Source organism: Crassostrea angulata, chromosome 10 (assembly GCF_025612915.1).
Source record: "Crassostrea angulata isolate pt1a10 chromosome 10, ASM2561291v2, whole genome shotgun sequence".
NCBI classification, from domain to species: domain Eukaryota; kingdom Metazoa; phylum Mollusca; class Bivalvia; order Ostreida; family Ostreidae; genus Magallana; species Magallana angulata.
This window is the reverse complement of record NC_069120.1, coordinates 8,392,226-8,405,347: the sequence shown is the minus strand read 5'-3', so window position 1 is coordinate 8,405,347 and position 13,122 is coordinate 8,392,226. Positions and strand designations below refer to the sequence as shown.

The 13,122-nt window shown below is 31.0% G+C and overlaps 1 protein-coding gene across 1 annotated transcript; it reads right to left on the bottom strand.

The window, feature by feature from the left end:
• Positions 1-4,342: 4,342 nt before the first annotated feature.
• On the bottom strand, positions 4,343-7,392 carry LOC128168034 (chromobox protein homolog 8-like). Its single transcript, XM_052834104.1, has 5 exons — positions 7,239-7,392; positions 7,091-7,134; positions 6,926-6,991; positions 6,641-6,701; positions 4,343-5,520 (listed from the first exon to the last, which is right to left on the bottom strand). Exons 1-5 carry the CDS (start codon positions 7,305-7,307, stop codon positions 4,567-4,569), a joined length of 1,194 nt encoding a protein of 397 aa, XP_052690064.1. The 5' UTR covers positions 7,308-7,392; the 3' UTR covers positions 4,343-4,566.
• Between the last annotated feature and the right edge of the window lie 5,730 nt (positions 7,393-13,122).

The window sequence follows — 13,122 nt, the reverse complement described above, 5'->3', positions numbered from 1 at the left end:
ATTTGCAGACCATCAGTTGTGTCTTAGACTATCATAAAAAAGCTTAATGAATTAAAGCCCCTCTTACACTGTCACGATGTACTAGTACACTACGATTGCCCATGAATAACAAAATGTTAAAAATCGTCATTATTAATATTGATGTAAATGTAAAAAGTTGCTGTATTCCGAAAAGGATCAAAACTACCTAAAAGTTGTAGATGGTTTATAAGCAACCGGTTGAGCTTGTAAATAGCTTCAATCATTTAGTCAACATTTATTGTGCTCTGCTGGTTTTAGCAATGTTTGGTATGCACAAAATGTTCCAAACCAAAGAAAACTGTTTTTAGATATTAAGCAAAGACTATATGTGATGTCTTTATCCAGGAAAGAGACGCTTTCTTTGCATGTTCTTCTAAATATTACGTATACAAATATTTGTACGACCCTTTTGGTCTCCAGTATTATCTTTAAAAATGTATATCAGAAAATATTGTTCACTATCTGACAAAATTTAGATTGTATGCACATAGACTAGCAATAGAAGAAGGTCGGTATAATCAATACGTCGCATTTGTAGATTTTGTACTCTTAACAGGATTGAGGATGAATATCACTTCATTCTAGAATGTCCAAAATACAGACATTTACGATGTATTAACAGTGGCGTCGGAATGTAATAATTTAAGTATTATAAAATAAATATGTATCCATTTTTTTTATATTTTTTTATGTAAATATTACATTGTACATTTGTGGTCACATCTCATAATGGCAGTCTGGCGATAATTCTACAGACGGTGCTTCTTTCATATCTATCTAGTACGACTCGACTACGATGTCTGATCGACAGTGTGTGATGTTTGTGCGATAACAGAACGAGTTGTGGCGATTCATGTACGAATTTCGGCGATCAAAAATAGTTTAGATAATTATCAATTTTCAATAGATGCTCTTCATCGAAACCTATTATCCTGGGCCGGGAATTTCACAATTTTGGCAGCGACTTCCTTATCACTACGTTATAATACTTACTATAATGCTCCACTATTTCTAAGAAGTAGAGGAGAAGCTCTTCGAGGAATTGTTATTAAATTATGACCATAAAAGTCCTCCCAAGCACCAGAACAACCCCTGACCCTGGATTTATAAAATTAATAATTTTCGTAGAGGCTCGTTTCCGTTATAATCTTATGGCATATAGTACATCTATACTTTTAAATGAAGACATTTTGCTAATAAACTACGAAATGCCTTCACCAGAGTATCTGCTTACAAATTTGGTATTTCAACACGTGTGAGATGATGTCCGTAAACTACAGTTGAATTATACCTGATCACTAATTATTGTGAAATTAATAAAAAAAAAAAAACGCCTTTATTTTCGATAAACTAGCCCAAAATAGCAAAAATGAGAGTAAGGTTATGAACACGCTTTGGCGCATCCAAATCAGTGCGTTAAAATACTATTGAACAGAGTCAATATACTTTGCGGGATTTTATTTAGGGCAGACATAGAATATTCAATATTTTACCAACTTATAAAAAATAAAATAAAATGAGCTATTCCGTTTCCCGAATGTGCAATTTTTTTTTTACATTTTGTGTTGACAATAGTTGAATTAATTTAAAGACAGATGGTTTAATGTAGTAAAACTTCTTAAGGAATTTTTCTCTCAAATAACAATAAAAGGGACATTTCAATATAAAATAATATCCATCTTCTATCTCCAAAGTACATAAGGGACATCAACATTTTTCTCATGGAATATTGTTGTATCTACCAGTTTTGACGGTAAGAATAAGAGATGTTGTAAAGAGGTTCCTTCAATCTGATACGACTACAAAGTACATTGATCAATTAAATATTTATAGATTGTACATTTAGAAGATGCATTTATATCAGTTAGTAGAGACTGTTTATTATTATCAAAAATACGTTGCTTGGCGACTGTTCAAATAATTTCTGGCTTTTCAAAAAATTGGTTTTCCCATTAGTTCATTAGTCCAATTCTTAATATCTGCAGCCCAGTTTTTACATTAATTTGTTTTTACATAAAGTTTCACATTACATATTAACATAACATGAATTCAAAACACAATTTTTTGATGATAAAAGTTTCATCCAGTTTAAAATACGTATTTTTCTAACTTATATATACTTATTTCAGTTTATTTAGATTTTCATTCCTGACCGCTCTCCTAAATATCTAGTTAGTTGCTTTATGATTTGAATTTTTATAAAAATAAGTTAAGAAAATTAATCTAGAAAAAAAATCTAATGTATCGTATTAATATGCTAAGGAGAAAAAAAAATGTTTTTAAGGATTGCAAAAATGTGTGGATCAAGAATTTCACTAAAATTTCACCTTCCTCTACAGATGCTACAGGTAAAATTTGGTCACGTGTTTCTGAAGCCGAAAATATTCAAAATTTACGATCGACGGACGACAAACTAAAACAGATATATCAATATATTTACATCCACTTAATGTGATTCCCTCTATTTCTTAATGAAATTAATTATTATTCAGTACTATAAAGAAACTGACAGGACTAAAATCTACAAGACCCAGTTTTAACCAGTTTATCGATTTCGGCAACCTAAGAAAAATCACGGACTGTACAAAATAAGCATGATGATGTCAGACTCATATTCCCAAATATTTACATTTCCCAGTGTCTTTGCCTGTGATAACACAACGTATTGATTTTGTAATACATGTATATAACCCATAACTTCAACTGACGCCAAATTGAGGCCCCAGCGTGGCTTGCTTATGCATTTATATTTAAAGCAATATGAGCTGTATTTTTTAGAATTTTATTTTGCTGCAAAAACTTGCTATATATAGTACGATAAGTCTGCATGTAACTTAAACTTTTATGATAAATAAGACTTGGAAACATCAATAATTGTTGTCAAGAGAAAAATTTCTCTTCACAGGAATATAGCAGATAAATTTTTGTACAGGACGACAATAATTCAATTTTGCTCCAATTAAGGCTTCTTGACGGCTTTTTCCACAAAAATATGGCTTCCAGATATCAAAAAACAATATTTTTGTCATTTTAGAAGAAAATAATGTTTTTGTAAAAAACAAATTCACCATGAAAATTGCAGCTCATATTGCTTTAAATATTTAATCGTACGATAGCTTAAAATTATATAAATATAAGTAATCAGGAATCATTCTTTGAATATTATGAGGTGAAAACTATCACCTCATATTACTCAAAGAATGATTCCTAATTCCTTAAAAAAGACGATTTTGCTGTTTCTTTCATCTGACGTATAGATGTACATTAACAATAATTTAGTTAATTTTACTTTCTTTTTATACGATTAATTTATTAATCTGTTAAAAGAAAGATGTAAATATAAATAATAATATGCTTTCTTTAATGATTCATGTGGGTTATGAAGGTAGCAATCACTGCAGAAAAAAATTACATAACCCGGTAACATTCTATTATTTAAATAACGTGTTTTAACACTATTATTCCTGTTTCCAACTAGTTATTATTATGCGTTTATGAGTTTAAATACGGTAAGATTACATAACTCAAAATAATTCTAAAATTTCAAATTGTAACCTTTTTTTCCTATCCGAAAAATGCATTTTAAAATTTCTCATATTAGTGTATATAATTAAAAATTGTTACACTGTTGGACAACAAAACCTTGGAAGAAAAATATAGTTATACAGAGGGTTTCTGGAAACCAGCACCATGCATTTCAACTAACAAAATTATATTAACCTCTTATATATAAAAATGGGCGAATTTCGACGCTTTAAAACTTTCTTAGGAAACTCTTAATCATCTGCTTTAGTATTATATTTTATAGACAAGATGAGACACGCCCACGTCTTTGATTTTTAAAATATTTTTTAAAATGCAATTTTTGACTTTAATTAAAAACCCCAATAATAGTTCCTTCAGTAAACTTTTAACTATAGTCCAACAGACGGAAATTACCATAAAATTGTTCTCCTTTTTCAAAACTAGAATTCAAAACGTGCATGTGATAATAAATTGGCTGTGATGCGTCTTGTTTTCGCGTGAAGTTGTATCAATTGGCGGAGAAAATACTGCAAATTAATTATATTAACTCTGACATTACAATTCCGAATGTATTTCAATTTCTCTTCACACACAGCAGCTGATATTACGCTCGATACATTGTCAATTTGCTGATTTTAGAAACATTTTTATGAGCTAATTAAATACAGGCGTTCAGCCAAAAACAGAAATTCCAAATAATTTTTTCAACATCATTACGTTATTACATGTAACTGGAGACATTTGTAAAATAAAAACGCGTTTCAATGAAATATTCTTTACAAATATTTTGAATAAAAACAATTAACAATTTATTGTTCAACAAAGATTTACAAATTGGATGCATGGTAAGTATACAATACAGTTCGTCCAAATTTCTACATCCTTCGGAATCGATTTTAAACGCATGTCCATTACTTTAAAAATATAGCACCTCTTATTAATACTTTATGCCAGATTTTTGCATCCAACTTCGCGTTGGACTTAATTAAAAAGTAAAAAGCACATAATGCTTAAAATCAGTTATGTTCCCGGCATCTCTGTATTTTCCTCCCGATTTTTGAAAAATCCAACCTCCGAAGTTGATTCTCTGATGGTTATCATGCTGTCGTCTGCAGCCACGTCAGTGATCATCACGTGATCTAAGTTCTTGGTAACCGCGGGAGACGGACACCAGTATTCCTTGTCGTCTTCCATCTTTGGCACACACATTTTTATATTATCTCTTTTGTGATTTTCAACCACATTCACTCCCATCAGGGTTTTCTTTTTGTCTTTCTGTTTATTTTTGGTGGCCACACTTTGTTTGGCGCTCATTCCGAGCGCTTTCAGTTTGATCTTCTTCAGTCTGTCCTGAAGGAAACGATCGTCTGGAAGCCCGGTCAAAATGTTTAGTCGGGGCCTGCGCCGAAATGAGTGTATTGATGCGCGACCCCTGGGGCGGCCCACCTTTCCACTTCCCCGGGGACGGCCTACTTTTCCAGTACCTCTTCCTCTCCCACGACCCCGAAGTCGAGGCTCTGCATGCCCCCTGCCACGTCCTCTTCCTCGACCCCTACCTCTGATCACCACGCGAAGAGACGGGGGACCACTGCCATCATTTGATGATACAGAGGGCCGGTTAAGGGGCGGCCGACCCGGGCCTCTCCCACTTGGTCTTCGTCGGTACGATCGTCGAATGGGGGTCAACACGGGGGGTGACGGCGAGTCGGATCGTTTCAATCCGGGGGTGTCAAAAATATTGTTCGATTCATCGTCATCCATGTCGTGATTTTTGTCGGAGCGTTCTCCACCTCTCGATCTGGACTTATCCTCACCACTCGAGTCTTTTGAGAGAATACTCTTGGAATGTTCGTCTTTCTGGGAATGAAACAGTTCGTCCTCCGTCTCGGAGTCGGAATTTTCCGTACTGGTCGTCTCGTCGTCTTCCTCCTCATCTGTCGTTGTGTCCATCTCTGAAGAGTCTTTTTGGGTTTCCTTGTAAATAAATGCAGAAGCATAAAATGTAAATAACTTATTCTTTCAATATCGAATTCGACCTTAAATATATTTTACTGTATTTTGGAGAGAGAGAGAGAGAGAGAGAGAGAGAGAGAGAGAGAGAGAGAGAGAGAGAGAGAGAGAGAGAGAGAGAGAATATAAATAATCTAATAAACGATACAGGATACAGAGTTTTAGTTAAATCAAATAAATAAATCAACATATTTATATTAGTTTTTTTTAAGGCCCGTTTTATATGAATATGATAACTTTTCTTTTTGCTTCTTTATAGTCTTGGTCCATTTGTAATGATTTAATAAACAATCAAACTGTTTAATGTTTAGTTATTTTAAATTTCTGAGTACCTTAGTAGTATTTTACAATAAAAAATTATGATGGTATTATAACACACAAATACTTAAATCGCCAGGTACATATCAAATTACTTAAGCGGTATTTTACAATGATTATTCCGTTATTACTGATGTTACTGCAAAATAAATTTAAGTTTTAATATCAAAAACAACAACAACCATACAAAAGGAATTTATACATGTCTACATAATAAATTTCATAAGATTTAATTTAAGTTATTATTAATCATATTCAACATCCATGTTGCAAACAATGAAGTTTGGTAACACTAAAAGATAAATTTTATCGATAAAAATGAAATTTTGTGTTAGTAAAATTCGCATAATCTAAAATGCTAAAATATTATTTTTGAAATTTTATATTCCAATTTTTATTTCAAAACTTGAATCATATTTTAGATATTGATTTTTTTAATAGGCAAGAAAATTTTGCAGCAAAATCTTATAACACAATACAAACAGCGCGTTAGTTGACCAAGAGGGCTAAATTTGAAATTAGTGATTCCAAGAACAGCTGGGGTTTGTGGAATTATCTCGAACATGCAGTCATAAATCATTGGGTATCTGAGTTTACAAGAACCATCAGTGACTCAGAGAGAAAGATAAATCTTGTAATGATAAATGCTTTCATTTTTTAAATATTATTTTCTTTTATAAAAATGGGCCAATTATTTATTGACAATAGTAAATTATTTATTTTTTATTACAGCATTTTCATTAATAGTTCATAGGTCGATATTCACCTCTGGTTTCCGCTTCTTCGGTTTTGGTCCCCGTTTTTTAGGCAGAGTTTCCTTATCTAGCCTAAATTACACAAACAAGGAATAAATAAGTATTCTCATATTTATAGATCTAAATACTGTCATCCGATACCTTTCTAAAAAATTTAAAAGAAATTGCACATCAACTGTTAAAATAAAGAATTCTAGAACTATTAAATGATTGAAGGTTTCTATAAATCCAAACTATACATAATGTTTCTGTTTAATTTACAGAGTGGCGTAGATTGTGAGGGTTTCGCCACCTACCCAGAATTGAACGCCTCGGTGAGGCGATGATCGAGAATGTTTTCCTCTGGTTCCCATGTATTGAACCTGAAATGTACAGATTTCACGCAGATGACATAATGTCAGCTATAAACCGAAATACACTGGGAAAATATACAGCACGGGATTACCAAACAGTCGACTTACTTGTGTGACCACCCCTTCCACTTTACAAAATATTCAACACGCGCCTACAATGAACAAAAATATTCGATACGGTCGGGGCGCAGATCATCGGCAAATGCACAACAATAGCAAGGGCATGCAAGAGGAAATTTTGGCACTATTCGCCTACCTTTCGAATCCTTTTCTTGAGCAAACGTTCTGCAGCAAATACACGTTCTCCCATTTCTTTTACATCCATACTATCGACGTAAAATGTAAGCACATTTCTAATTATTCCCTGGCCCTTGCAACGCGGATATTGTTGTTTGATATCCCATAATACATCGGTGTGTGACGTCACACATCATTAGCATTTTAAACGGGCGCTAGGTCAAGATGTGAAATATTTCACGGGGGTGCAAAAATATCGTATATGCTGAGATTGAAAATAAAAGCAAAACACAAATAATTTTTTTGCTCTAATTATGTATAAAAATCATGTGTTTAAAGGCGGAACACTTGCATATAAATGATGTTTCACTGATATTTTAAATTTAATAAGAAAAATATATATAAATTTCAAGCTTAAACTTATCAAATTCATATTGTCAATTCATTGATTATATTTTTAGAGATATGAATTTATCTTTATTTTATTAATTTATAATCTGAATTATCCAATTTCTCTCATTCATTTGTAAAATCTTTAGAATGAAAAAAAATTAATAATTGTGATAAATTATATGTTATATTATATATTTATGGAAAATAATGGTTAAAGTGATTTTCTCTGTAAAAACACTATGACACAATCGAATGAATACATAGATTATACTAGAAAGTTTTATGATTGAAAATTTGGTTTTCAAAAACTTAGGAAATATATATTAAAAGAAATAAATGTACCGTACAAAATAAAATATATAAAACAAAGAAATGAATAATCATGTTTATTTGACTGCAAAGATTTACATTCTATGTGTTATAAAGATTATTTCTATACATATTATTTCATTTTGTTTCATTTTTTGATGTGTACAATTCAGGAACAATTTATTTATATGCAATAAATGTATAAGAACAGACAATAATGATAGATGAATAGAAAAAAACCGCACCCAAAAACCTGCAAACTTTTATTGTCATTGAATTAAACGTAGCTTTTAAAAATATGTTTACATCCGTTTTATATGGTATTCATATATTTTAAAAATAAGAACATGTGAATATATATATATATATATATTTTTTTTTCGATTCAAGCATAAAATATAAGTGTGTTCTAATTACAAGAATATATTGACGGAATATTAAGACGGAAGGATATTATTTAGAAAAATTTTCATTTTAATTTACAAACATTACGGCCGGTTTTGAAATATCATTGGAAGCTCAAAATATGTTGCCTTGGTTTATGGGGAAGATGCCTGAAACTGATAATCATACAGCAAGGTCAACGGAACATGGTTACTAGTCGAATACATTGAAATCAAAGAGTAAATGACATACATGTATTTTATTTACAGCGTCACTCCTTACACAAATAATCATATCAAACCAATTATTTGCATATACATGTATTATGAAAAAAATTGAGAAGAAAAAATAGATAAATTTTTCTCTTTGTTTATTGAAGAGATTGTTTTTGTTTTTTGTTTGTTTTGGGGTTTTTTTGTTTGTTTGTTTGTTTTTTGTTTTTTTTTTTTTTTTGGTTGGAGGGAGAGGGTTGTTTGTTTTTTTGTTTGTTTGTTTTGTTTTGGATTTTTTTTTGGTTAGAAAAACCCATTGGCTTGATTGGCAAACATTTAATTTGTTATTATCAATTCACTTAACTATTTTTTTAAAGCAAGTAATCAATAATTCACCAGTCTCCGCTCTATGCTAAAAATTTTCTTTATATGCTATGTTATACACATGTCTACAACAAACATTGTTCAAAATCAACGCCTTAACAAGCGGCAGAGTGGGCTGGATCTGGAGGGAATTTTTAAGGGGGTCAGGATAATCCGGACCCCTGGAAAACTCACAGAGTAAATTACCAAATTTAAGCCTCGACCCCCAACCCCCAACCCCAACGATTAATATTATTCCTCGGACTCCTCCAACCCCCCCCCCCCCCCGCATCCACCCCATTTAGAAATATCAGCCCTCTTTTCTGTGAAGGGTCTAAATCTTTCTTCAACATTTTTGTCTTATTTTACTGGTTATTTTATTTAACTGAACTTTTGTACAAACAATTAAGTTTTAACTTTTCATCGTGACGATAAAATCGCACGTATCTTGGAGCTTATCTTTTACATCAGAGTTCACGCCCTTTGCGTACAAACTTATACCTTGTAAATTGTCAATTCGTGTGATGTATTTAAGCTATAGATGTCCATTTTTTTCTTAAAATACATTTTTTGAAAGGGGTATTATATTCACTTTATCTATTCAAAAGTGTTATTTATATTTACACAAACAAATTATTTTTTATTTTTTTTTACTGTAATTATTTTACTGAGTATTATACAGTATGAATAGAATTATGATATTAATGAAAAAAACAATTTTGTTTTGTCGAATAATATCCATTTGGCAGTTTTTATATGAGAGATTCATGCTCCAAATAAATTAATTGATAATCAAAGTCTTTCCGTTTCAAATATTTTTCTACTTCAAATTTGTTTGGTATAATGCAATTAAATTGATTGTTGAAATAATTCTAAAATAAAACAAAAATATCTTCATTAATTTTATAAATCATCATATTAATTCTGAATAAATCATTAATTAGCCGTTATAATTCTCTAGTTTAAAAACTCTCTGATAGCAGTGATGTAGTAATAGACTCAATCATGAGGATGACATTCAGTACCTGACAATGTTTGTGAGACGTATTTAAAAAAAAAAGGCCTAAAATCGTATCAAAAAATTATCGAAAGCTATTCGGAGATCTACTTATGTATATACGATGCTCCACAACTACATGTAGTTTTTCGTATCAAAAGAAGGTTTTCAGGACAATAACTTGTCTCTATTCCTTTTGCATCATTACGTTACAAGTTCACAGATTGTCTATACAAGTATATAAAGGAAATTACAAGTGAGTAATGGCAAGGGTTTAATTTTTGAAGATGAAGAACAAAATTAAATTAAGATTTTAAAACAAAGGATTTCGATTATTCTGTATTGACTGCTAGATTGACGTATTTTAAAAGAATTAATTTTCAACTTTCTGCTCAATTTGGTAATACGCCTCAGGTGTAACTTACGTGAATATTAAAATGAAATCCAACTTGTTTGAATTTTTATGTGGTTTTCCTCAACGAGTGTTCTGTCCACGTGAATTTCGTGTGAAAAAAACCATATTCATGTGAAATTCGTGTGAAAAAACATATTCATGTGAAATTCATTTGAAAGAGTATCAGTCCAAAGATATTAAACCCATATGTAAAATTGTTGATTTGAACATATTTTATTGTATACATATATATAAAATACATATACAAATGGTTTGGACACAAGTTCTGACAACTTACTATGTCTTTACCATTAAATAGAAAAATTATACAAAACTTACAACTGTTATTGCATGATATAGAATTATTATTACGATAAAAGAAAATAAATGATATATACGAAAATAAGAAACATGCACATAAACTATATTAAACAAATCTACCAGAAACTCCTCAAACTGTTCTTTGCCTAGATGTAGATTAGAAGCTTTTAATAAGTCATTTTTTCCTGACACTATTCGTAAGTGGAATAGTCTGAATATTAATACCAAGGAAGCTACTTCGTTAAATATTTTTAAGAAATCACTACAGAGCAATTATACAAAACCTCCTAAGTATTTTTCTTTTGGTAAAAGATTCTTGAATATCATTCATACGAAATTAAGGCATAATTGTGTTCTCAATTGTGATCTTTATCGGTGTAACATAATAGCCAACCCAATGTGTTCATGTGGAAGTTTAGAAGATGCACATCACTTGTTCTTCGTTTGTAAAAAATATTCATCATTAAGACAATCATTTATGTATAATCTTTTATCACTGAACTTTTTGAATATAATTGATGTACATTTGTTACTTTGGGGTGACAACACTTTATCTTATGATGAAAACATAAAAATATTTAAAGAAGTTCATACATTTATATAAAAGTGTGGTAGATTTATCTAAGTTTTTAAATTATTTGCATAACTTTCTTATCCATCCTAATTCTAATTCTAGATTTAAAACTAATGATTTATTTGTATTTCATTACATGTTCTATAACTGTTATCAATGTTAACTGGCATTGTATGGCACTGTAATATATTATGTACAAGGAGAGGACATTCTAAGTTTTTGGAACTTGTGTCCAATCCTTTTGGCATTAGTCAATAAAATATGTACAACTCAACTCAAATCTACCAGATTCGTTGATGTACAATTGAACTAATGAGAATAACTGTTTGTTAATATCAATGGATAATGACTTATCGCCCCATAATAAAAGATGAGTATTAATTATATGAAAATGATCTAGTTGTAGCAGATTAAGAAAAAAATTATTTCTAGCGATTGTATAATTTTTGCATTTGAAGAAAAAATGGTAAGCATCTTCGGGTGATCCACAGCGACAATTACCGCTTTCTATAATATTTATTTTGTGTAAATCATAATTGAGTATGCAATTGTGTCTTAGCTTAGTATGTATTATGTTTAGCTTGCGCTTACCATGTGTAAAAAAGAGGGGGCTTTAGCTATGTTTTTAGATTTATATAATGAATTCTTAAATCTTTGTATAGAAGTTTCATTTCTTACTCCTATACTTAATGTATTCCACAATTGAATAATGTCCGGTACAAATGATTTCTTAAATAATTCTGTTCTACACCTAGGTAAACTATAATTTTCAATGTTCCTAGTTCTATATGCAGAGTCGTTACTCCTGGTATTAGGGATGATCTGAGATAGCTATTCAGGGACACACTTGTTGTGGATCTTGTACATAGTGGTAAGTTTAGACGTCATTCTTCTAGCAGAAAGAGTTTCCCAGCCCGTTTCAAAATATAAGGATGTTTTTGATGCAATAATTGGTAACCCTGTAACAATGCGGGCAGCATATAATTGAACTTTTTCTAACTTGTCAATGTCATATTGACTACAGCCATCCCAAACAACTGAGGCATATTCGAGAATTGGCCTTACGAAGGTAATATACATTTTGGAAAGGCTGCTTTTTCCAAGACTAAATTTAAGTTTTTTCAAGAGACCTTTTTTTTTTAGTGCTTTGTTTACTATAATATTAATGTGCTCCGACCATTTAAGATCGCTTGATAGATGTAAACCTAAGTGTTTGTGTGTTGTGATACATTCTAACTTACAATGCTGAAAAAATATGTCGGGTAGTTCATAGCTAGATTTTGTAGTAAAAAAGACAGCCTTAGTTTTGTTTGGATTGAATTTAAGTAACCATCGACTAGACCACTGTTCCAAAATGTATAAATCATGATTGATATTGTGTTCAATGATAGATAAATCATGCGATGCATATTGGATACAATTGTCATCTGCAAAAAGTCTACAAAATGATAACATATTTTGTGAGACATCATTAACATATATAAAAAAAAGCAAGGGTCCTAACACTGAACCTTGCGGTACACCCGATTTTATACAAGTATTAGATGATAAAACATCTTTGTACATTACTTTTTGACTTCTATTACATAAATAACTTGTAAACCATTGTAAAATGTTGCCGGATATTCCGTATGTTTCTAATTTAAAAAGTAGACCTTTGTGCCATACTCTATCAAACGCTTTTGATAAGTCACAAAAAACAATACAACATGATTTCCCGTCATCAATACTTTTTACAATATTGTGATATGTTTCAATTAACTGGTACACAGTTGAGTGGCCGGGCAGAACACCAGCTTGATATTTATAAAACAAGTTGTTGCACTGAAAAAAATTATACACATGTTTAAAAATTAAACGTTCCATTAATTTACTAACACAGCTCAATAATGACACAGGTCTGTAATTAGAGGCTACAGAAGGATCATCCTTCTTAAACAGTGGGATAACATGAGC